Source organism: Salvelinus sp. IW2-2015, linkage group LG36 (assembly GCF_002910315.2).
Source record: "Salvelinus sp. IW2-2015 linkage group LG36, ASM291031v2, whole genome shotgun sequence".
In the NCBI taxonomy this organism is placed as follows: Eukaryota; Metazoa; Chordata; class Actinopteri; order Salmoniformes; family Salmonidae; genus Salvelinus; species Salvelinus sp. IW2-2015.
The window spans coordinates 34,312,181-34,337,445 of record NC_036875.1 but is presented as its reverse complement, the minus strand read 5'-3'; the positions used below and the strand labels follow the sequence as shown (position 1 = coordinate 34,337,445).

Genomic DNA, 25,265 nt, shown 5'->3' with positions numbered 1-25,265 from the left:
TATATTGTATAAAATGAAAGTGACATGAGAGAAATAAGGAAGTCATTTGTAAAAGCACATGCATACTTCCTATGCAATTCTCACATATACACCAGCCCCTATCAGTCCCCGTCATCTTTTCGAACTGAATGAAGTACATGCACTTGTGTCTTGAAGGTGTGATGGTTGTCATTGTAAATCAATCACCCATCAAAACCAATTATAATATTCAATTCATTAACAACAATTATTCAATTAATTTCACAAACATTTATCAGCACACTATCCAGTGGATAAATGACAAAAACTATTTACAGGCAGGTGAAACAATAATTTCCTTTCAGAAAAACGTTGTCACGTACATCAGATATGTGTAGTGAATGTGTTGTTTTATAGGGTCAACCATAGTAGGAAAGCACCGATGCTCAAGCGCACTTCGACAGATTTCTCACCTTGTCAGGTCAGGTTTTCAAACCAACTACCTTTCGTATACTGGACCAACACTCTAACCGCTAGGCTACCTGCTGCCCTACCTTTCCACCCTTTACTCAGTTATCAATAAGAATCTATAGTTGCATGTTATAAGATTATTATTTCAAGGACATGAAATCATTATAAAAGTGATGTTCAAGCATGACCAGTATACTGTACTAGTTTGAGGACATCATAAAATCACTTATTTTTTCACTATAACTGTAAAAGTAGCTGTAATATTGGTCTCTATCTGTTCAACAGGGATGTGTACTGTAAATCAACCTCATCTCAGGTTCTCTACTGTACATCCTCGATTACCAGACCACAATGAATGCAAAGAACATTCTTACTGATACGCGTACACAAAAGTTATGCTTATAATGTAACCGACAACACAGGTCATCCCTGCCAGAAATGTATGGATGAAAACCTTTGTTACACTTCATAGGCCTTGTTCAGCAAAAGCCGTCATACTGCTCAATCATCAGCTTTGGACATTTGAATAACAACACACCTTGGCCCTCTGGTTTCTGTATAAAATTACCACAGAGTGATGGTAGAAGTACAAGCTGATCCACTGTCAACTACCAACCACCAACATGGGCAAGGTAATCTGAGCAGACTCACAGTAGCTACATATAGGCTACAGTTTTACAATGGTAACATGTACATCCTATATTCTGTAAATGTGATATTACAGAAACATTATTTAGCTATGTGTTATAGGAATCAGTAATCCAACATTACCAGTGTCTAAAAATACAATTACCGTACAGTACATGCTTTATTCCATTTCAAGAATAAAACAAATATGTCCCCCCTTTTCCTATAGATTACCTTCTACGAGGACAGGAACTTCCAGGGCCGCTCCTATGAGTGCATGAGCGACTGCCCCGACATGTCCTCCTACATGTCCCGCTGCCAGTCCTGCAGGGTGGAGAGCGGCTGCTTCATGGCGTACGAGCGCCCCAGCTTCATGGGCCAGCAGTTCTTCATGAGGAGGGGAGAGTACCCTGACATGCAGCGCATGATAAGCATGGGCATGATGTTTGACAACATCCGGTCCTGCAGAATGATCCCCCAGGTAAGACACCTTATCTCACCTTTATACATTATTGTGCAATTTCCTATTTTAGGATGAACAACTTTCAAAGAACATAAACATCCTAAAATAATGTAACAAAATAAATAAATGCATTACAGCACAGAGGATCCTTCAGGATGAGGATCTACGAGAGGGAGAACTTCGGAGGTCAGATGCACGAGATGATGGACGACTGTGACTCCATCCAGGAGCGTTACCGTATGTCAGACTGCCAGTCCTGCAACGTGATGGACGGTCACTGGCTGATGTACGAGCAGCCCCACTTCAGAGGCAGGCAGATGTACATGAGACCTGGAGAGTACAGGAGCTTCAAAGAGATGGGCATGGGAATGGGAGGCATGAAGTTCATGAGCATGAGACGTATCAATGATATGTGCAATTAAATGTATTTAATTGTTCAAGGTAATAAAATCATTGAAGATCTTTCATAACTAAATTGTCTGTCTGATTTTCATCTATTGGTATTCAGCTTCAGTCAAAACAAATTGCACACCATATTTAACATCACTGAAGCTTTGTAAATGGGTGGCAGGTAGCCTAGTGGTTAAGAGCATTAAGCCATTAACTGAAAGGTCGCTGGTTTGAATCCCCGAGCCGACTAGGTGAAAAATCTGTCAATGTGCCCTTGAGCAAGGCGTTTAACCCTAATTGCTCATGTAAGTCGCTCTGGATAAGAGTGTCTGGTAAATATTACCACAGTGATTACATGAAAACGTACATGTAGAGTATACTGTAAGTAGTATGGTGCAAAGTCTTGAAGCAACTCTTTTACATTGTGCAAGCTGCACTCCAAGTTTCAGTTCATACCTGAATGCTTTTGTGAAGTTTTTTAAAGACTTTAAGGTACACTAAAACATATTTAAAGATGGGGGTTATAAGTAGTTTATAAAATGTTAGTTATTTAGTTCATAGATAATTATAGTAGAATGGTTGAAATAATGTGCTTGTCTTTTAGCTGGTTGCCTGAGCTTGCATGGCTGCACTGGTATTCATTTCAGTAGTACTCAATAACATTGCAATCATACATGAGATCACTATTTCGCACGTGCCAAAATAACAATCACACAATTTCAAACATATGTGTTATAACTGTTTATTTATCTGCTCTATAAACAATTAATTCACATTTTATAAACTAATTATTGCCCCTTTTTAAATCCCTTTAAGTACACCTTAAGAACATGTTAATGGAGACAACTGGAACATGCCTTAATTAATTACATTCCATGTAATTCTTTAAATATATATATTTTTATTTTGGTTAATATATTGTGTATCGACAGTGGGAGACATACATGACAGATGAGAACGACCAAGTCGGGATTCGTAACCCCGTTTCCAGCGGGTATGCCTGGTCTGGAATGGGTAGCTCTACCACTAGACCAGACACTGTTACGTTCCATACAAGTACCTAATTACCCAGAGTGCTTATTGCACACATCACATGGGAAGATGATGCCTTTATGTCTCAACTCAGGGCCCACAACTGTGGATGTAGCTAATCTGCATATCAAAGAAATAGCATACCATATTTATGTTACTAAGGGACAGCATACATAAAGGCCCAAATCCTAACCTCGGGACCATGTGCTAAACTCAGACTTGTGTAAATTGTGAATTGAGATCAAATTAAGATTCTGTTAAGATTTTGGCCAAAGAGAACAGCAGGAACACCAAATGAAACTTTGATTTGTCATCTAACTGCACAAATAGATATTGGTCTGATTAGTAGGCTATACAATAAAATAAATAAAAAAATGAATACAATAAACCAGTTGAGAACATGTCCTCAAATTCCAACCAAGTTTTCAAGTCTATTTAGAATATTTAAACCTGTTGGGTTGCGGATTGTCTGAAAAACGAATTTGAGATATCGGCGTATTTATGTTAATTTCAAAATGGGCTTAGAGGGAGGTTGAAGACCAAGAAGGAAAATCTGCTCAGAACAGTTCTAGTTTTATGTGTGTTTGCAACCGACTGGTTACCATTCTCCACAGTTTAAGCTTGCTGAGATAATGCCTTGGCATTAGCTTGGGGAGCTAAAGCAAGTGTTCAGGTCTCTGGCAAGGTTACTTATCAAGCCAGTCTAGTTGACAGAGTGTGGTTCATGATGAAGAACCAAATTTGAATAGAGATTTTTTTTTTTTTAAATAGAGCTAATATTGTGTAGAGGTAGTTATACAGTTGTGTATATACGTTTTTTTTATGCAGTATCCAGAAACAAATTCAGTTTCCTAAACTATTTTAACTGTTATGTTGTGCAGAATTGTGCTTGATGTACACATTTTTATTGAATGAGTCTTTGTGTTCTCTCCGTCACTCACATTGAGGTATTGAGAGTTGTTGGTGCGCAACAAATGTGCAGGTGTTCAAATCTTGGTGTTGAGGTAAAAACTGTGTTATTTTTGAGTGTTGATTCTAGTGGGGTTAACACCAGTGGGATATAAATTGACCCCACCTGCAGAGAATAAAAGAAGTGTTCACAGTGGAATCACAGTGGAATCACAGTGGAATCACAGTGGAATCAACACCACATGGGCTTGTTGTTTCCCCCTGTACATATCCCCGCTACTGTTATTTTACTGCTGCTCTTTAATTATTTGTTATTCTTATCTCTTACTTTTTTTGAGGTGTTTTCTTAAAACTGCATTGTTGGTTAATTAAGGGCTTGTAAGTAAGCATTTCACTGTAAGGTCTACACCTGTAGTATGTGATAAATGAAATTTGATTTATTTTGATTTGTTACTCGACTGTGTTGAGTAATTTTTCTCTCAGTGTGAAAAAGACATAGGAGGGTCCTCATTATCATATTTCCCAGCATGCTTTGTTGCAGGTTGCTTTTTAGAACAGTTTCTTTTAATATCTATATTTCTCCATGCACAATGATTGATTAATTGATCTTAGACTACACAACGATTTGCAGGACAGTATAGTATGACTTGTTGATGTGGCCTGCAAACCTGGCATTTCAGAACTTGCAAACTGCTTTTTATACTGTTCAACATACCTTGTGTCAATTGAAGCTTATCCTCAATACTGACAAAACTAAACTAATGGTGTTTTCTAAAGCAAGAAATAGACCTCTGAACCTTTCACCTATTACTACCTGTCAAGGCAAGGAGATTGAGGTTGTAACCTCATATAAATATCTTGAAATTTTAATTGATTACGGCCTCTCTTTTGAATTGCATATTCAACAACTTACAAAAAAAATTAAGCTGAAATTGGGATTTTATTTTAGGAATAAGGCCTGTTTTTCTTTTGAAGCCAGAAGGAGGCTAGTATCAGCTACATTTATGCCTTTACTAGACTATGGGGATATTTTATATATGAATGCTTCTGCTCAGTGTTTGAGATCAATTGACACCCTTTACCATGGCACTTTGAGATTTATTTTAAACTGCAAAACCCTTACGCACCACTGCACTTTGTATACCAGGGTTGGCTGGCCTTCTCTAGTCACTCGTAGGCTCAGTCACTGGTATACTTTTATTTATAAAGCCATTTTGGGTTTACTACCTTTTTATTTGGGCATTTTTATTGTTCAGAAATGTGGTGGGTACTCTCTTCGTTCGCTGGACTTTATCCTGCTAACTGTTCCAAATGTCCGAACTGAATTTGGTAAAAGGGCTTTTATGTACTCTGCGCCATCGTCTTACAAAATACTTTTAAACTGGAAGAACTTGTCCCGATTGGTATTTTTAAATCACTGATGAATGATCTTGAGACTGATTCCCTGACCTGTCAATGTTTTTAATTAGCTGTTTTTGATACTCTTGTGAATTCTATGGTTTTTACTAGATTACTTGTAGTTTTTCATGTTGTTTGTCTGTAATTTTTGTAATGACTTGGTGATGCCTATCTTGGCCAGGACGCTCTTGAAAAATAGATTTTAAATCTCAATGAGTCCTTCCTGGTTAAATAAAGGTTAAATAAAATAAAATAAACATTTCAGACCACTGTGTTGGGGTAAAACTTGGTTGTCAAAGTATGGTATTATTAAGAAATATATGTATTCTTATGACAAAATATATTCACTTAGGCACTCATTTGGTGAAGACTACAGGACTGAAAGTCATCGAATGCAACAATGATATCTCTGTCACTAGCAAATACAGTCATGGGTGGTACTAGAATCTCAAAAATTTGCTCGAAAAGCACCCTGGGAAATAAATGTGAAAATAACGCTTTAACCCTACAGTGTTAAAAAAACAACACCAAGTTACTGCAAGACCCCAGGTGTTAATTCCCCAACACTGAGAAAGTGTAACAGCATCAGCTCTAATAGTGTTCATTTTAAGTCAGAATTTGCAACACCCGTGGTGTTAGGGACACAGCGCTCTTGGTGGGTTAGTTCATCAACCTTTTGAAAAGTGTTGGTTTAACACTATTTCGGTGGGTCACATATAGTATAGTACACACTAAGAAAGTGTTACATTTAACACAGGGGGTGTTAAAATTCTGATCTCAAATTATGGTTTTATGGTTTTACTTTAGAAGGAAAACTTATTTTAGGAGAGTGAGGTAAACATTCTTACGTCTTTGGATAAATGGCTTGAAAATGGAAACCATTATTTTATTGACTATAATTTTGTATTTGGACGATGAATATGACCAATGGTTTTCTCTCAAAATGACAGTATAAGACGTAAAACTATTAAATGCCTCGATTCAACAAATGTGTTGAAACTTTTCATGGTGTATACTAGGTTATAGGGACAGTATGTAGCATGTTTTCATACTTATTGTGTGAACACTATAGAAGACAATAGGATTGCAGGTGGACCTAACTTTATTTAATTTAAATGTTAGGCTCAGTTTCATGTTGATGATGTATTGCCTGTCAGTTTGGGTGAGCAACAGCACGTCTGATTGAACCAATCCTTGAATTGATGGCTCCCCAGTCACTGTATCTCCTGTACTCGCCAGGTCTCAGGAGGTACTGCCTGCCTCTGTAGTTGGGATGCTCATAGAAGAGCCAATACCCCTCCATAACATTGCAGGAGTGGATATCATTGTACTGGAATCGATCATAGAGGGAGGGGAGGTCATCGGCAAACTCCAACATCTGACCGCCAAAGTCAGAGCGCTCGTAGATTCTCATCTTGTGAGCTCCCTGATTCTGAGGACAAGGAAGAGAAGACAGCTACGTTCATTCAGTTTCTTTACTATTAAGTTTCAAGTAAAAAATGTATTTACCATGTTACCATACTACCTACATCAATGATGGGTTAACTTGTATACCAGGAAAGAGGAATATGGGCTCACTTGAGGGATCATGCGGCAGGACTTTACACAATCATTAAAGCCCATCCAGCGCTGGTAGTCGGGATACTCTCCCCTTCTCAGGAAGTACTGGTAGCCCATGTAGTTTGGGCGCTCATAGACCATCCAGCTACCGCTCTCCACTTGGATGGAGTTACAGCGGCTGAAATGGGTGTGCAGGTCGGCACAGTCGACGGGGCACTCATAGGAGCGACCCTGGAAGTTCTTTTCCTCGTAGAAGATTATCTAAAAATAGTAATGGAAGTAAACATGCGTACAGATGTAGGTTCTTAGTTTTATCATTCTTTTGTTGCTGAGAATTTTCAAGCACCAAGCTTCCTGATTTACATAAATTCTCAGCAAATCCACACCAACACATGGTTATATTAACAGTATTGCACTTTTCATGTAGCCTACTTTTTGCCAGCTAATAGCCTAACCACCAATTAAGCAACATTATGGACTAAATGTTCAAAACCTGTTGCTGCAGGATTATTTTGCTGTGACAATGTAGGTCAAATTAAGATCCTACATCTGTATGAACAATGGAAAGAACGTGTGTATGGCTGGTAAAACAACCCTATTCAGTTTTGTTCAAGGCAAAGGATCTCTCGCAGGTGTTCATTGTTCTGTGTTCTGTCAGACAAACAGTGAACAAGAACGTGCGACGGGACAAAATATGTGCAGCGAAACAACAATCCTTACCTTTCCCATTGTGTTGGCTAAATTTGGTCACACTGCAACACTGACTAGGCGAACCATGGCCATTTTTATACCCTCTAGGAATAGAGACATTGATATGTTGATCAATTAACTTTAGATGTCAGCCTTTTTGAAAAGACAGCACGGCTGCCAAACTACAAAAGGTAGTTGTTTTTCTTTGTCAGCCGGGTGAATGACCTTTTTGTTCGGTACACAAAGGCTTCAATGGTGCTAATTAACCCCTCATGTAATAGACACTGTTTATCAGTGGAAAAACAAGATCTAGTAACTTAAAGAACGAATGACAGAATACCCAACCCAAAGCTGATGACAGAATAGCCAACGCAAAACTGATTTATCAAGCATTTATTTGATCCTTAAAAGTAGGCTCTCACAGATACACGTTAATTGATTTACGTGATTCACCTTTCACTGGAGTGAATGTAAAATATGATCAGATGTGCACAAATATCACCATTATTGTTTGACATGTACTACTTTCTGAATCTCTAGCTACATACAAATATAATCTATTAACATTTCAAACACACTGCAAAATATAATAAAAATATGATGGATTATAAGAAAAGGACAGATTTGACTCCCCTTGTCTGGTGGTTTCCGTAATGTTTCAGGGGTGAGGTTTTGGAATATGTCCAGTCAAACTTGTGCTCGTGCCACCTCTGGTCTCAGTTGATCCACAGCCAAGTGAGGGGCTGCTTGTGTGGCCAACAACCCAGGTCATGTGATTGACTGTATTGATAGAAATTTACACTATAGGCAACAGGAGAGTGACTCTAGTGGCCAACAGGAGAGTGACCTTGAATATTTACATTGGGACTCATTTTGACTGTAATGAATGGCTGCTTCCCGATTCTCCAGTAATTTCCAGAAGTGCGTAATTAAACCTGCATGACTGTGAACTGGAACAGGGCAAACTGTTCAACTGTACTGTGTACCATCATGGTCACTATTCACGTATTCTAATAGCAAACTGCTTCCACAACACCTTGTGATTCCTCTCTGCAACAACTCTGTGAGCTGATAGACAATCACAAATTGGTATCAAGGTAGTTTGATGTTAAAAATATAATTTAGAGAGATTGCGGTTCCATTTTTTTTTGGTAATCAAATATTAATGTCTATGGCTACAGAAGAAACCAAAATAGTATTTTGCTTTCAAGGTAAGGAAACATACATGTAGTGACTACAGCTGCAGAACCTAGGCCAAATTCCCCAGGCTATTTGTCAATGCCAGATCTTGTGATGGTTGACAGCTTTATTCTAGCTAGATAAGCGTTATTTAAATGTTTCTGTAGCGGTTGATATATGAGCTCTCTGCTTCCTAATGCACACCATTAAAATGCATCATGACATGGTACTGTATATAAACAATGTGTTTGTTATTCATTACATCTAATTGGTCTATTTTTACATGTTATTTAGTATTAGTCAACACTTTGTTTATTAGAAATGTATACATATCTACATTATGCTTATCTACATTATGCATATCTACATTATGCAGATCTACATTATGCATTATGCATATCTACATATACATTATGATATTCAAATTGTATGTGATATAAAATATAAAATAAAATATATGTATATAAAATATAATTTATTATTTAGAAATCATAATAGCATCCCAGTCTTTGGATGAGTCTGAAATCTGTAAGGATTGCATCTAATGGTTAAACCTATAAACTCATCATGTTTGAGATACAATAATTCAACTGAATAATTTTTATTGACCCGTCATCTCTGCCCAAAATCCAGCACTCTGCTGATATACTGTGGAGGTGCTGCCCTCTCCTGGGTTTCCTGTGACTTTTCTAAGTGGCAGTATGTGTGTAAGGATGGCAGTATTTGTGGAGCATAAATAGTACAGCTTTGGAGGTGTTTATTACAATAAGTCTTCACTACAATAAAAAATCAATAATGTTTCATAGCTGTTTAAAGGGGCAATCTGTTTTGGTAAACAGCTGAGGGAATGGGCTTGAAAAATGTATCCACTGATATCAATAGTACATTTTATTTTTTATTTTTTATTTAACGAGGCAAGTCAGTTAAGAACAAATTCTTATTTACAATGACTGCCTACAGTGGGTTAACTGCCGTGTTCAGGGGCAGAACGACAGTTTTTTTCTACCTTGTCAGCTCAGGGATTCAATCCAGCAACCTTTCGGTTACTGGCCCAACGCTCTAAACCACTAGGCTTCCTGCCGCCCCATGATGATATGATATGATATGCATGATATGATATGATATAAACAGTATATTTTTAACCATGTTTTGGCTATACAGTGTTTGTTTACATTTACAGAGGAGTTAAAACAAGCTTATATGTTGGGTTCTGATGGGCCATTTTTAATATATATTCTTCATGAATCAATGGGTATATATCATTAATTTAAATGTCCAAAAATGTATGCAACTGCAGATTGCAGTTGAAACTTCCACACAAGATGTATTCCCAACAAATATCCACATTTTCTATCCTTTACAGTATGAATAATAGGAGCTGTGTCGTGTTGTGTCGTGTTGTTGCTTCTATTATTGCTTTAACATTTACTTCAACATTAACCATATATAATGATCAGTGGTTTTAACAGATTGTGATTTTTGAAAATGTTCTAATACCATTAATTAATTCCACATCAGTGTTGAAATAGAATGCATCCTGACATCTGCTCCCATTGCACTTGTATGGGAAAACTAACCATATGAAAATGTATCTTCTGAATGCCCCTTTACCTCAAACCAAGGACTCAAAACCAAGGACTCAAAAATTAAAGACACTTTCATTTAAAAGTTAGGTGATTTTATTTATACTCGTAATTTTAGTCATTGCTGAATTTAATAACAAGAATCCAAAATACGCTTCATGCTGTTGAACCTCACAGGGTTGGAGCCCATGTGCATGCTCAACTCTCTCATGTTCCTGTACTCTCCAGGTCTCATGTACATCTGCCTGCCTCTGAAGTGGGGCTGCTCGTACATCAGCCAGTGGCCGTCCATCACGTTGCAGGACTGCATGTCGTTCATGCGGAAACGATCGGTCATGGACTCACAGTCGTCGCTCAGCTCGTGCATCTGACCTCCAAAGTTCTCCTTCTCGTAAATCCTCATCCGGAAGTTTCCTCTGTGCTGTAAATGGATATGGGAAAAGTGTTTTACCAAATCGTTCCAAATATACCATCACATTGCTTTTGCTGGAGTTGTACATGTGGCCTATGGGAGTCAAAATGAACAGGTTTAATATATTTACCATGGGGATGTTACGGCAAGARCTGATGCAATCGRTCATGCCCATACGCTGGTAGTCACCATACTCTCCCCTRCTCACAAAGTACTGGTTTCCCATGAAGTTGGAYRGYTCYTASACCATGAAGCAGCCGCTCTCAACTRTGCAGGAGTTGCACCTGCTCAGGTAGGAGGTCAGCTCAGGGCAGTCGCTGGAGGTCTCATAGGAACGACCCTGGAAGTTCCTGTCCTCGTAGAAGATGATCTAAAAACACACAACAAAACCATAATTTATTAAAATTAGATGTAGTTCTAACAGTACAGTACAATTCATTGATGGTTTTAAACAAATTTGAAAAACTGCTGCTTAAATGTCCAGTTTCATCAACGCTCCACACACCTTGCCCGTAGACATGGTTGCGGTTACTGTGTTGGTCTCAGGATTGCACACGTTTCTGTATGTCCCCCTATCGCTTTTATACCTGAGCCAACCGATAAAGAATATGTGGCTCCATTGTTCAAACCCCTGACAGAGCAACATGGCATAGAGGCCCCCCTCCCTGTACAGTACAAAGTGACCTTTAAAGGGTCATTATTAAAGGGTCATTATTTCCGGCTGGGTGCATTTGTGAGGAGAGCCCATGCCTTTATTGTTTCTGTTGAATAACAGTAGGAGCGGGAACTCTTCATATCGAGACTTTTCAGAGATATCAACTAAGTTAACTGACATTTGTTCATGGGTATTACGATTCCAATCTTTTATTTAAAGAAAAACACAAAAAATGGTAGCATCATGATTCAAACATCAGTCTATTAGAAACATATAAAACATGACTGAAAAACATGATTTCATATTAGCTGGTCTTGCCCAGTGTGAATCAATGTGGATTAAAATGAATATATTATGTAATTAGATGTAATGTATGTAATTAGATGGTTGCTGGGATTTTCTTTCCTCCAGCAAAACTGTAGGCATACAATTCATAAATTATGAAATTTTATATCTGGAATCCAAGAACATTCTAGTAGTGGTTAGTAAAGTGGAGCGGTAGCAACTATATGACTACTAAGTGCCTTCAGACAGTATTCATACCCCTGGACTTTTCCCACATTTTGTTGTGCTACAGCCTGAATTTAAAATGGATTAAATAGATTTTTCTCTCTCACATATCTAAACACAATACCCTAAAACGACAAAGAGAAAACATGTTTTTAGATTTCTTTGCAGATTTATAGAAAAATGAAATACAGAAATATCTAATTTAATATCACATACCAAGTGAATACTTTGCAGAAGCACCTTTGGCAGCGACTACAGCTGTGAGTCTTTCTGGGTAAGTCTCTAAGAGAATTCCACACCTGGATTGAGCAACATTTGCCCATTATTCTTTTTATAACTCTTCAAGCTCTGTCAGATTGGTTGTTGATCATTGCTAGACAACCATTTTCAGTTCTTGCCATAGATTTTTAAGGAGATTTAAGTCAAAACTGTAACTCTGCCACGAAGGAATATTCACCGCCTTCTTGGTAAGGAACTCACGTGTAGATTTGGCCTTGTGTTTCAGGTTATTGTCCTACTGAAAGGTGAATTCAACCCCCAGTGTCTGGTGGAAAGCAGACTGAACCAGATTTTCCTCTAGGATTTCGCCTGTGCTTAGCACCATTCAGTTTATTTTTTATCCCCGAAAAACTCCCCAGTCCCATAACATGATGCAGCCACTACAATTCTTGAAAATATGGAGAGTGGTACTCAGTAATGTGTTGTATTGGATTTTCCAGAAAACATAACACTTTGTATTCAGGACAAAAAATGTATTGCTTTGCCACATTTTTTTGCAGAATTACTTTAACGTCTTGTTGCAAACAGGATGCATTTTCCCTCTGTTAATTAGGTTATTATTGTGGAGTAACTACGACGTTGTTGATCCATCCTCAGTTTTCTTTTATCTTAGCCATTAAACTCAAACTGTTTTAAAGTCACCAGTTTCCTTCCTCTCCGGCAACTGAGTTAGGAAGGACGCCCATATCGTTGTAGTGACTGGGTGTGTTGATACACAATCCAAAGTGTAATTAATAACTTCACCATGCTCAAAGGGATATTTAATGTCTGCTTTTTTTAACCGATCTACCAATAGGTGCCCTTTGGGAGGAATTGGAAAACCTCCCTGGTCTTTGTGGTTGAATCTGTGGTTGAAATGTGCTACTCAACTGAGGGACCTTACGGATAATTATATGTGTAGGGTACAGAGATGAGGTATTCATTAAAACATATATTTAAACACAAGTTTTGCACACTGAGTGAGTCCATGCAACTTATTATGTGACATGTTAATAAGCAATTTTTCCTGCGGACCTTATTTAGACTTGCCATAACAAAGGGGTTAAATACTTATTGACTCGAGTCATTTCAGCTATTAATTTTTAATTCATTTGTACAAATTTTAAAAAAAAATTCCACTTTGACATTATGGGGTATTGCGTGTAGGCCAGTGACAAAAATCTAAATTTAATACATTTTAAATTCAGGCTGTAAAATGTGGAAGAGGTCAAGGGGTGTGAATACTTTCTGAAGGCACTGTATATAACATTTTACACTGATGTTTACATGGAATAATTTTTAGGGGAATAATTCAGTACCAATTCAACACATGCCCATAAATGATTTTATTAATAGACTTTGGCCTTTTCTGACAATATTAACAGACCTTGAAGCAACATCTCAAGACATCAGTCAGGAAGTTAAAGCTTGGTCGCAAATGGGTCTTCCAAATGGACAATGACCCCAAGCATACTTCAAAAGTTGTGGCAAAATGGCTTAAGGACAACAAAGTCAAGGTATTGGAGTGGCCATCACAAAGCCCTCACCTCAATCCTATAAAAGTTGTTGGCAGAACTGAAAAAGTGTGTGCGAGCAAGGAGGCCTACAAACCTGACTCAGTTACACCAGCTCTGTCAGGAGGAATGGGCCAAAATTCACCCAACTTATTGTGGGAAGCTTGTGGAAGGCTACCCGAAACGTTTGACCCAAGTTAAACAATTTAAAGGCAATGCTACCGAATACTAATTGAGTGTATGTAAACTTCTGACCCACTGGGAATGTGATGACAGAAATAAAAGGTCAAATAAATAATTCTCTCTACTATTATTCTGACATTTCACATTCTTAAAATAAAGTGGTGATCCTAACTGACCTAAGACAGGGCAATTTTTACTAGGATTAAATGTCAGGAATTGTGAAAAACTGAGTTCAAATGTATTTGGCTAAGGTGTATGTAAACCTCCGACTGCAACTGTATCTGGATAGCATTACCATTTATAGACATACCTTGGAAGACCACCTCAAGCATCTTAACAGAGTCTGCAAGGTAGGAGACCAGGTACTTGGGTAACCAACTGGGAAAGGGAGAGGTCAGACCCCAGGTGGACAAATTGGAGTTCATTCAAAGCCAAAACTCAAGTGAAGTTCTTGCTTGGTCTTGTTTGAGGGAATGTGTATTTTGTGACATGGGAGTAGGGAGTTTGATGTTTTGTTTCACTATTTCATCATGGTGACTGGTAAATGTTCACACATAGAAAACAGAGTAATTTGTTGTGCCTGATCATTTCCATATCTATCTTACAATAGTTTTGCAAACACAAAGTTGTGTGTGCAAGATACAGGAGCACTGGAAAAGTTCAAATCAGAAAAAAGGTGTTGTCACGGCCGTCGTCGGAAGGAGACCAAGGTGCAGAGTGGTAAGCGTACATTTATTCTTTTATTTTAGTAAATGTCGCCAAGAAAACAAAGAAACAACCGTGAAGATTAACAGTGCATTAGTACCACTAACAAAGATAACTACCCACAAACACCAAAGGAAAAAAGGCTGCCTAAGTATGATTCCCAATCAGAGACAACGATAGACAGCTGTCCCTGATTGAGAACCATACCCTGCCAAAACATAGAAATACAAAACATAGAAATAAAGAACATAGAATGCCCACCCAAATCACATCCTAACCAACCAAATAGAGACATAAAAAGGCTCTCTAAGGTTAGGGTGTGACAGATGTGAAGTGTGAAAAATCCAGGTCCATCTATTCAGGTGTGTTTTAAATATAAAAAGCCTTTATTAAGCGGTATATTGAGCATTAACATAATAAACTTAAAATTAAACAAGCACGAAAGGTAAAAAGTGTATACCCTCCATTTCTAAATGCTTTTTGTAGGTTTGGCATACTCTAAAGCATGGTAACCTTTGATGGCACATAAACACACTACTATTTAACCATTAAATACAATTATATAGTTACCCTATTATTAAATCAGTGAAGAAACTCTTATCCAGAGCGACCTACAGGAGCAATTAGGGTTAAGTGCCTTGCTCAAGGGCACGTCGGCAGATTTTTCACCTAGTCGGCTCTGGGATTCAAACCAACGCCCTTTCGGTTACTGGCCCAGCGCCATTTCTCAGAAACACTAAGACAGATTAAAGTCATATATCATACTGTGTTCAGTGTTGTCTGTCCGTACAGGTTCATGTTTTGGGTCAGACACTGACTGGTTCATTTTACCTTTTTAAATAGGAAATTGGAAGGAAATGCAATTACAATTTTATAAAATATACATTTTATTAGCTACATCCATTAGGTAAAAGCTATGCATTGATAGTTCTATTACAACTTTCAACACTTTCTCCTACTCTTTGTTTTGTATATAATCATGGGTCTCTAGTTTTACATTGGGCTCCAGTAGTAGAGTGATGCATTGGCGTGCCTTGCAAAATGTGATGATTTTATTCAAAAGCAAAAGGAGTATAGGATCAATGTAGTTTCAACCACTTATGGAAAGTGTTTGAATCAGGACTCAACTGAACTGGTAAAAATGTGTTGTGTTGGTCCTCTGTGGATTTTTGCAGAACAAGACAAAAGACTTGATATTAAATAAGAATTATTATTTTTTATTTAAAAGTCAACCGTTCCATTGAACAGGTGGGCCTGATAATTTAACAGGAGTCGGTGATCCTTCTGATGGAACTGAACTTCATTCCATTGTATCCCTGCATCTCTCTGAGGTTTCTGTACTCTCCAGGTCTCATGTACATCTGCCTGCCTTTGAAGTGGGGCTGCTCGTACATCAGCCAGTGGCCGTCCATCACGTTGCAGGACTGGCAGTCGGACATACGGTAACGCTCCTGGATGGAGTCACAGTCCTCGCTCATCTCGTGCATCTGACCTCCGAAGTTCTCCCTCTCGTAGATCCTCATCTTGTAGTCTCCTCTGTGCTGTTAACATACATTTTGTATATGGGATTAGTTTTTTATAAACGTTAAACTGTGTTGGAATCTGTGATGTATCATGGTGGTTCATACCATGGGGATGTTACGGCAGGACTTGATGCAGTCATCGAAACCCATCATACGCTGGTAGTCAGGGTACTCGCCCCTTCGCATGAAGTACTGGTTTCCCATGTAGTTGTTGCGATCGTAGGCCATGAAGCAGCCGCTCTCAACCCTGCAGGAGTTGCACCTGCTAAGGTGGGATGTCAGCTCAGGGCAGTCCTGGCTGGTCTCATAGGAGCGACCCTGAAAGTTCTTGTCCTCGTAGAAGATGATCTGAAAACAAATACTCTTGCAATTAGCCAGAAGAATATGTGACCAGAATGTGTTCAGAACTGTGTAGAACTTTCCTTTAATTGGTGGTTATAATACAATGCTTTGCATTATTCAATCAAATGTATTTATGAAGCCCTTTTTACATCAGCCGATGTCACAAAGTGCTGTACAGAAACCCAGCCTAAAACCCCAAACAGCAAGCAATGCAGATGTAGAAGCACTGAATTTTGATCTGTGTATAGTGTTATTACTGTATTTAATGTATATATTATATAAAACCACTGCATTACTGTATATACAGTAATAATCAGATCACATGACCTCTAAACCGCAAAGAACAATATTAACTCACCTTTCCCTGCATGTTCATGGTTATTTTGAGCGATGCTATAGCTATGCCGGTCTGTAGCCTGTTTTATACCTGATGTGACATCCAAAGAATCTCTGGTTCCATTGTATGAAACACATGAGTCAGCTGTATGCTATGCAATGGTTGCTCCCACTGTTTGTCACCACAGACGGGAAAGCATTATTATGTACAGTGAAAAGGGGGGACAAATGAGAATTTTCTGCCTTAAAAGCAATGTTGAGGGTAATTTAGATGCACACATGCAGTTTTATATGTATTTGAGGCCAAATGGTCTTTGATTTCAGGAATGGCATTCTGAAATGAGTCCCTGTCATGTCTGTTTTAATAGCAGTCCTATTTTTTTCATTGTATTTTTTGTGGGGGACAAATGCTATACTGTACTTCAGAATCTCAAATCAAATACATTTTTATTTGTCACATGCGCCGACTACAACAGGTGTAGATCTTACCGTGAATGCTGACTTACAAGCCCAGTTTTAAGAAAATAGAGTTAAGAAAATATTGACTAAATAAACTGAAGTAAAAAAAAAAGTAACTCTATAAAATAACAATAATGAGGCTATATACAGGGGGTACCGGTACCAAGTTAATGTACGTGGTAGAGGTTAGTTGAGGTAATTGAGGTAAGTTGTACATGTATGTAGGGGTAATGTGACTATGCATAGATAATTAACAGTGAGTAGCAGCAGTGTAAAAAACACTGTTTTAAAATGCATTTATGAGTCTTCAATCAATTCCACAGTATGTTAAACCAACCATCAACATTTTGATATTTACAACATTTTCATAGTTACTTATACAAAAGTACCCACATGCCTACAAATGGCCAAAACGTCCCTAATGCCAAGGGCCGGTAAAGAGGAGTGTCTACGTTCCACATGTTCTGAGGGAAGCACCTGTTTCAAGCAAAGCATGCGTCTGTTGGCTCCTGACCTGTCTGCCAGTCATGTACAACCTATCATCTTAGCAATCCTCTTGTGGGCCCACCTAGATTTTTTCAAACATGAGATGAGGGGAGAGACAAGGGAGGTCACTATCTATGACTCGTCAGAGCTGCTGGTTTCCAGCATTGTGGGTACATGTTCTCAACTGAGGGCTGAATCACAACTTCATGACATGGATCAAACATTTTCACACAATTCTATCATTGACTTCTATAAATGCATGATTTACATAGATATTTGAGCTACACATACTTGGCAGGGGCGCAACTTTGGTTTTAGAAGTGGGGGGGACATAATAATAATATATATTTTTTAGTCGGATAAACACTCCAAACAGCCTACCCGACCGCTCGGAGGCATCCACATGGTCCTTAAGCACACCGTTGCCTCATTTTGTGTCACATTCCAATGATAAACCTGGGAGGCACAAAAATGCAATTTCCTAATATGGGGGCACATGTCACCCCTGTCCCCAGTTAAAGTTGCGCCCCTGGTATTTGGTTGACCACCAGAGTCATCCGATGTCATTGAGGAGTTTACCACATCCATCATCGGCTTCATTAATAAGTGCATCTTATATGTAAAATGTAAAAATGTAAATTGCATGTATATGTAACAAAAAAGCTGTAAAAACAAAAAGAGCTATTTTTATCCACTGAAGAGTGGGGGGGCTGGGTTAATAAAAAGAAATATATAAAAAAAGAAATAGAAAAAAAGAAATCGACGACGTTGTCCCCACAGTGACCGTACGTACAGTACATATCCCAACCAGAAGCCATGGATTACAGGCAACATCCCCACTGAGCTAAAGGCTAGAGCTGCCACGTTCAAGGAGCAGGACACTAATCCGGATACTTATAAGAAATCCCGAAATGCTCTACGACGAACCATCAAACAGGCAAAGCGTCAATACAGGACTAAGATCAAATCCTACTACACCGGCTCTGACGCTCGTCGGATATGGCAGGGCATGCAAACTACCACGGTAAACCCAGCAGCGAACTGCCCAGAAACGCGAGCCTACCAGACGAGCTAACTGATTTCTATGCTTGCTTCGAGACTAGCAACTCTGAAGCATGCATGAGAGCTTCAGCTGTTCCGGACGACTGTGTGATCTTGCTCTCCGTAGCCGATATGAGTAAGACTTTTAAACAGGTTAACATTCACAAGGCCGCAGGGCCAGACGGATTACCAGGACGCATACTCAGATAATGCACTGACCAGCTGGCAAGTGTCTTCACTAAAATTTTCAAGCTCTCCCTGACCAGTCTGTAATACCTACATGTTTCAAGCAGACCACCATAGTCCATGCGCTCAAGAATGCCAAGGTAACCTGTCTAAATGACTATCGCCCCGTAGCAATCACATCTGTAGCCATGAAATGCTTTGAAAGGCTGGTCATGGCTCACATTAACATCATCATCCAAGACACCCTGGACCCACTCCAATTCGCATACCGCCCCAACAGATCCACAGATGACGCAATTTCTATTGCACTCCACACTGCCATTTCCCACCTGGACAAAAGGAACAGTGTCCGTATCATTAAGGACCTAAAGTGCCTTGAGAAAGTATTCATACACCTTGACTTAGTCCACATTTTGTTGTGTTACAGCCTGAATTCAAAATATATATCTCACCCATCTACACACAATACCCCATAATGACAAAGTGAAAACCTGTTTTTAGAAATGTTTGTACATTTATTGAAAATTAAATACAGAAATATATAATTTACATAAGTATTTGCATCACTTTGCTGTAACACTTCAAATTGAACTCAAGTGCATCAATTTCCTTTCATCATCCATGAGATGTCACTATAACTTGATTGGAGTCCACCTGTGGCCAATTCAATTGTTTGGACATTATTTAGAAAGAAACACACTTGTGTGTGTGTCTCACAGCTGACAACGCATGTCAGAGCAGAAACTATACCATGAAGTCCAAGAAATCTCAGAGATAGAATTGTGATGAGGCATATATCTGGGGAAGGGTATGAAACAATTTCTAGAGTGTTGAAAGTTTCCAAGAGCACAGTGGTCTCCATCATTGGGAAATTGAAAAAATATAGAACTACCCAGACTGCCTAGAGCTGGCCCTCTGACCAAACTCAGCAACCACTATGTCTGGAAAAAAACTGGCACAGCTCATCACCATCTAACACCGTCCCCACCGTGAAGCATGATGCTGGCATCATCATGCAATATGGATTATTTTTAGCGGCAGGGACTGGGAGACTGGTAAGGACAGAGAGATCAATGAATGGAGCGAAAAACAGGCGAATCCTTGATGAGAACCTGATAACAACTTTAGACTGTGGAGAAGATTTATGTTCCAACATGACAATGACCCTAAGCATACAGCCAAAGCAACACTGGAATGGCTTCAGAACAAGAATGTGAAAGTCCTTGAGTGGCACAGCCAAAGCCCAGAGTTGAATCCCTTTCAGAATCTGTGCAAAGACTTGAAGATTGCTGTTCACCACCGCTCCCCATCTAACTTAACAGAGCTTGAGAAAATCTGCAAGGACGAATGGAAGAAAATCCCCAAATCCAGATGTGCAAAGCTGATACAGACATACCCAAGACCACTCAAAGCTGTAATCGCTGCCAAAGGTGCTTCTACAAAGTATTGACTCAGAGGTGAATACTTATGTACATTTGGTATTTCTGTATTTCATTTTTAATAAACAATGACTACCCTGACTACTTGCATTGACCCCCTTTTTATTTGCACTGAGTTTCTTGCCCCGGCTCTATGCATGCTCATTGGACTCTACTCAAACACTCATTGGACTCTACTCAAACACTTACTGGACTCTACTCAAACACTCATTGGACTCTACTCAAACACTTACTGGACTCTACTCAAACACTCATTGGTCTCTACTCAAACACTTACTGGACTCTACTCAAACACTCATTGGACTCTGCTCAAACACTTACTGGACTCTACCCACACACTCATTGGACTCTACCCATACACTTACTGGACTCTACCCACACACTCATTGGACTCTACCCATACACTTACTGGACTCTACCCACACACTCATTGGACTCTACTCACACACTCACACATACTACACTGGAACTCCAACACATGCATACACACACACCTATACGTATTACTTCAATTACCTCAACTACCTCGTACCCCTGCACATTGACTCGGTACCAGTACTCCTTGTATATAGTCGTTATTGTTATTCTGTTGTGTTACTATTTCCTTTTAGCAAATCTTTCTTACTTTTGAACTCTGCACTGTTGGGAAAGGGTTCGTAAGTACGTATTTCACGGTAAAGTCTACACCTGTTCTATTTGCTGTATGTGACATAACATTTTATTTGTATTTAATATTGTGGCTGTAGAGGGTAATTTATCAAATTGGTCTCTCTATATTAATTGTTTTTTATTTTTTATTTTCTTGATTGTCTTAATCCTGCTGATTGGTTTCATTGTCTGTGTAAAAAAGCTGTACCTTTACCATACACAACAGTGGAGACTGCTGAGGGGATGATTGGCTCATAATAACGGCTGGAACGAAGCGAATGGAATGGCATCAAACACATGGTTTCCATGTGTTTGATGTATTTGATACCATTCCACTTATTCTGCTGCAGTTGCATAATGAGAGAAAAAAGCTTAAGTAAACTGTACGTGTTACGGTTTATTGGAGGCGGGTTGATGGGATGTTTGTGGAGTAGCGCAATGTGTATTATTAGTTAAGTTTGTTCACTCTACAAGTTGACCAATTCATTAGTGTTAACATCAAAATCCCTCTTCATCATCTTGAGGACATTCATTTGAATGCTTTATGGCAGTCAATAAGTCATGCCCATAACAGCATTTAGTAGGTTTTATGGTATAAAGTACAATTTAAATGTTACGCATATCTTTCTGGTAATAATGTAAACACAAAACGCCAAAATATTGAAATAATGTAGCACACTCAATTGTTTCGGATTACTAATCACTTTTATTTGGTCAATATGAGATGTCTAGCACATATCAGTGATACGCCTTATGCTCATAAACTTCATGCCACTCATGCCCATCTCTCTGAAGCTCCTGTACTCTCCAGGCCTCATGTACATCTGCCTGCCTCTGAAGTGGGGCTGCTCGTACATCAGCCAGTGGCCGTCCATCACGTTGCAGGACTGGCAGTCTGACATACGGTAACGCTCCTGGATGGAGTCACAGTCGTCCATCATCTCGTGCATCTGACCTCCGAAGTTCTCCCTCTCGTAGATCCTCATCTTGTAGTTTCCACGGTGCTGTTAGGAGGAAAGAACATGTTGAATTATTTACTGAATGCACCAGACTGTTGAATAGCTCAAATATGATTTGCGTGATTAATTATGGAATTATGGGCTGTTACAGCAGCCTGAATATCATATTTTACCATGGGGATCATGCGGCAGGACCTGATACCATCGGTCATTCCCATCATACTCTGGTAGTCAGAGTACTCTCCCCTCTTCATGAAGTACTGGTTTCCCATGTAGTTGGGGCGCTCGTACACCATGAAGCATCCACTCTGGACCCTGCAGGATTGGCACCTGCTCATGTAGGAGGACATGTCGGGGCAGTCGGAGCTGCACTCATAAGAGCGGCCCTGGAAGTTTCTGTCCTCATAGAAGGTGGCCTGAAAACACAATGTATTTATTTATAATTTCTAAATATATAATTCAATAAATGCAACAAATATAAGAAGCTTTTAGTTTTCTATGTAAAGATACAAATATAATACAGAGAAAAATTTGTTTTAGAATAAAATTAAAATAAATGCTTACTCTTCCCATGTTCATGCCGGTGGTGGTCATTGTTGGTCACTGAGTTGCTGCTGTTGCTGCTGCTACTGCTGCACTGATGTCCTGTCTGTGGTAACCCTTACTTTTATACCTAACCTAATCCAAAGAATCTGTTAGACCCATTGTGTAAACCCCTGACCCAGCAACATGGTATAGAGGCCTGTAGAGCGCTGAAGTACTGTAGTCATATTTCCACGTGACCGGGTCCCAAAAAAGACATAAAAGCCTATTTCCACTGTGAAACAGGTAACACAAAACCATTCAAAGGAACAATGGACTCTGACAGTGAAAACCATTGCATACATATATGCATATGAGTGGTGTGGAGTCTACAAGTCAGTTACACAATTGTAATTATATTTCAACATATGATTCATATTCCCTTGTGATCTCTTTCATTCAGTGAAGTCAGTTAAATATAACTATTGTGTTAAATGTAACTCAATGCTAAAATTGAATCACCTGACTCCATAGATGTATTTTCTGTCAATATACTGTATATTTTTTCTGGATCAGATATGAATCCCGTGTCCCCCATGTCAATATCAGCTTTTCTATGAGAAACTCCCTGTTAAATAATGGTTCAGAAAAGTAAAACATTTATTTAAAGAGAATTTTAATGAGAATGAAATGAACAGAGAATAAAAAACATTTTTTGACGACAATGTTTCAAAATGTTCCTGATTACTACTACTCAGTTAGTGTATCTAGATTGTGACTAACTGGGTTAGAAAACAGCACATTGTGTGGAATGAGGATTTGTTAAGTACATCACAACCATAATTCATGTCCATTTCATGGGTGTATGGTAGCTCTAATTCTGCATGCGTTTAAATGTTCAGAGTTATGTTTCACTTATTGAGGAGATACACCATATATTATATTTCCTGATTAGAATGAAGATTACAACACACATAACTAACTAGCTATATCAATTAAACAAATATATTTTAAAAAGTGCAGTCGTGCCAACAAGTTAAATGTAATTTGACAACTTGGGACTGAGAATATGCCATGAGGGATGCTGGCGAGCTGGATGTCAAAGACATGAGTTTTAAAAATATCAAAAACCCTTATTAAAACCCTAATGTTAGGATAGGGGTTTGCCATGTCAGTGGCGTATTCACCAAAGCAGCAGTTTTTAGCCATAGCATCCGCTGGCTGCTTTAGCTAACCAATGTCTTCACAAGGTCCAAAACGATATCATAACCGCCATCGATAAGAGACATTACTGTGCAGCCGTCTTCATCGACCTGGCCAAGGCTTTTGACTCTGTCAATCACCACCTTCTTGTCAACAGACTCGACAGCCTTGGTTTCTCATATGATTGCCACGCCTGGATCACCAACTACTTCTCTGATAGAGTTCAGTGTGTCAAATCAGAGGGCCTGTTGTCCGGACCTCTGGCAGTCTCTATAGGGGTGTCACAGGGTTTAACTCTCGGGTCGACACTCTTCTCTTTATACATCAATGATGTTGCTCTTGCTGCTGGTATTCTCTGATCCACGTCTACGCAGACGACACCATTCTGAATACCTCTGGCCCTTCTTAAGACACTGTGTTAACTAACCTCCAGACGAGCTTCAATGCCATACAACTCTCCTTCCGTGGCCTCCAACTGCTCTTAAATACAAGTAAAACTAAATGCATGTTCTTCAACCGATCGCTGCCCGCACCTGCCTGCACGTCCAGCATCACTACTCTGGACGGTTCTGACTTAGAATATGTGGACAACTACAATTACCTAGGTGTCTGGTTAGACTGTAAACTCTCCTTCCAGACTCACATTAAGCATCTCCAATCCAAAATTAAATCTAGAATCGGCTTCCTATTTCGCAACAAAGCATCCTTCACTCATGCTGCCAAACATACCCTCGTAAAACTGACCATCCTACTGATCCTCGAATTCYGCGATGTCATTTACAAAATAGCCTCCAACACTCTACTCAACAATTGGATGCAGTCTATCACAGTGCCATCTGTTTTGTCACCAGAGCACCATATACTTCCCACCACTGCGACCTGTATGCTCTCGTTGGCTGGCCCTCGCTTCATACTCGTCGCCAAACCCACTGGCTCCAGGTCATCTACAAGTCTCTGCTAGGTAAAGCCCTGCCTTATCTCAGCTCACTGGTCACCATAGCAGCACCCACTCGTAGCACGCGCTCCAGCAGGTATATCTCTGGTCACCCCCAAAGCCAATTCCACCTTTGGCAGGCTTTCCTTCCAGTTCTCTGCTGCCAATGACTGGAACAAACTGCAAAATTCACTGAAGCTGGAGACTCATATCTCCCTCACTCATTTTGCACCCCAGTATCTCTACTTGCACATTCATCTTCTGCACATCTACCATTCCAGTGTTTAATTGCTATATTGTAATTACCTCGCCACCATGGCCTATTTATTGCCGTATTGCCTTATCCTACCTCATTTGCACACACTGTATATAGGCTTTTCTACTGTTTTATTGACTGTATGTTTGTTTATTCCATGTGTAACTCTGTGTTGTTTGTGTCGAACTGCTTTGCTTTATCTTGGCCAGGTCGCAGTTGTAAATGAGAACTTGCTCTCAACTAGCCTACCTGGTTAAATAAAGGTGAAATATATATATATATTTTAACTCTAGAACTAGCTAGCTAACATTATAAGGCTGGTTTTGACATTCCATTTCTAAGATGTAATTAAAAATACCTAGAGATGAATGTGGAGATTGTGTTATTTACTTAGCAAGAACTAATACAGGGCCAACTGGAATATCAAAAACAGA

General features: G+C 39.2%; 3 protein-coding genes and 1 pseudogene across 3 annotated transcripts; 1 reads left to right on the top strand and 3 right to left on the bottom strand.

The window, feature by feature from the left end:
- Nucleotides 1-973: 973 nt before the first annotated feature.
- LOC111959957 (gamma-crystallin M1-like) lies at nt 974-1,994 on the top strand. The gene is made up of 3 exons (XM_023981814.2): nt 974-1,061; nt 1,286-1,537; nt 1,657-1,994. The coding sequence occupies exons 1-3, from the start codon at nt 1,053-1,055 to the stop codon at nt 1,939-1,941; spliced, it is 546 nt and encodes a 181-aa protein (XP_023837582.1). The 5' UTR covers nt 974-1,052; the 3' UTR covers nt 1,942-1,994.
- Nucleotides 1,995-6,332: 4,338 nt separating this feature from the next.
- LOC111959737 (gamma-crystallin S-1-like) lies at nt 6,333-8,212 on the bottom strand. The gene is made up of 3 exons (XM_023981520.2): nt 7,529-8,212; nt 6,827-7,069; nt 6,333-6,680 (listed from the first exon to the last, which is right to left on the bottom strand). Exons 1-3 carry the CDS (start codon nt 7,535-7,537, stop codon nt 6,402-6,404), a joined length of 531 nt encoding a protein of 176 aa, XP_023837288.1. The 5' UTR covers nt 7,538-8,212; the 3' UTR covers nt 6,333-6,401.
- A 2,121-nt stretch (nt 8,213-10,333) lies between these two features.
- On the bottom strand, nt 10,334-16,803 carry LOC111959380 (uncharacterized; annotated as a pseudogene).
- Nucleotides 16,804-21,640: 4,837 nt separating this feature from the next.
- On the bottom strand, nt 21,641-22,583 carry LOC111959612 (gamma-crystallin M3-like). Its single transcript, XM_023981309.2, has 3 exons — nt 22,481-22,583; nt 22,090-22,332; nt 21,641-21,961 (listed from the first exon to the last, which is right to left on the bottom strand). Exons 1-3 carry the CDS (start codon nt 22,508-22,510, stop codon nt 21,686-21,688), a joined length of 549 nt encoding a protein of 182 aa, XP_023837077.1. The 5' UTR covers nt 22,511-22,583; the 3' UTR covers nt 21,641-21,685.
- Nucleotides 22,584-25,265: the final 2,682 nt, after the last annotated feature.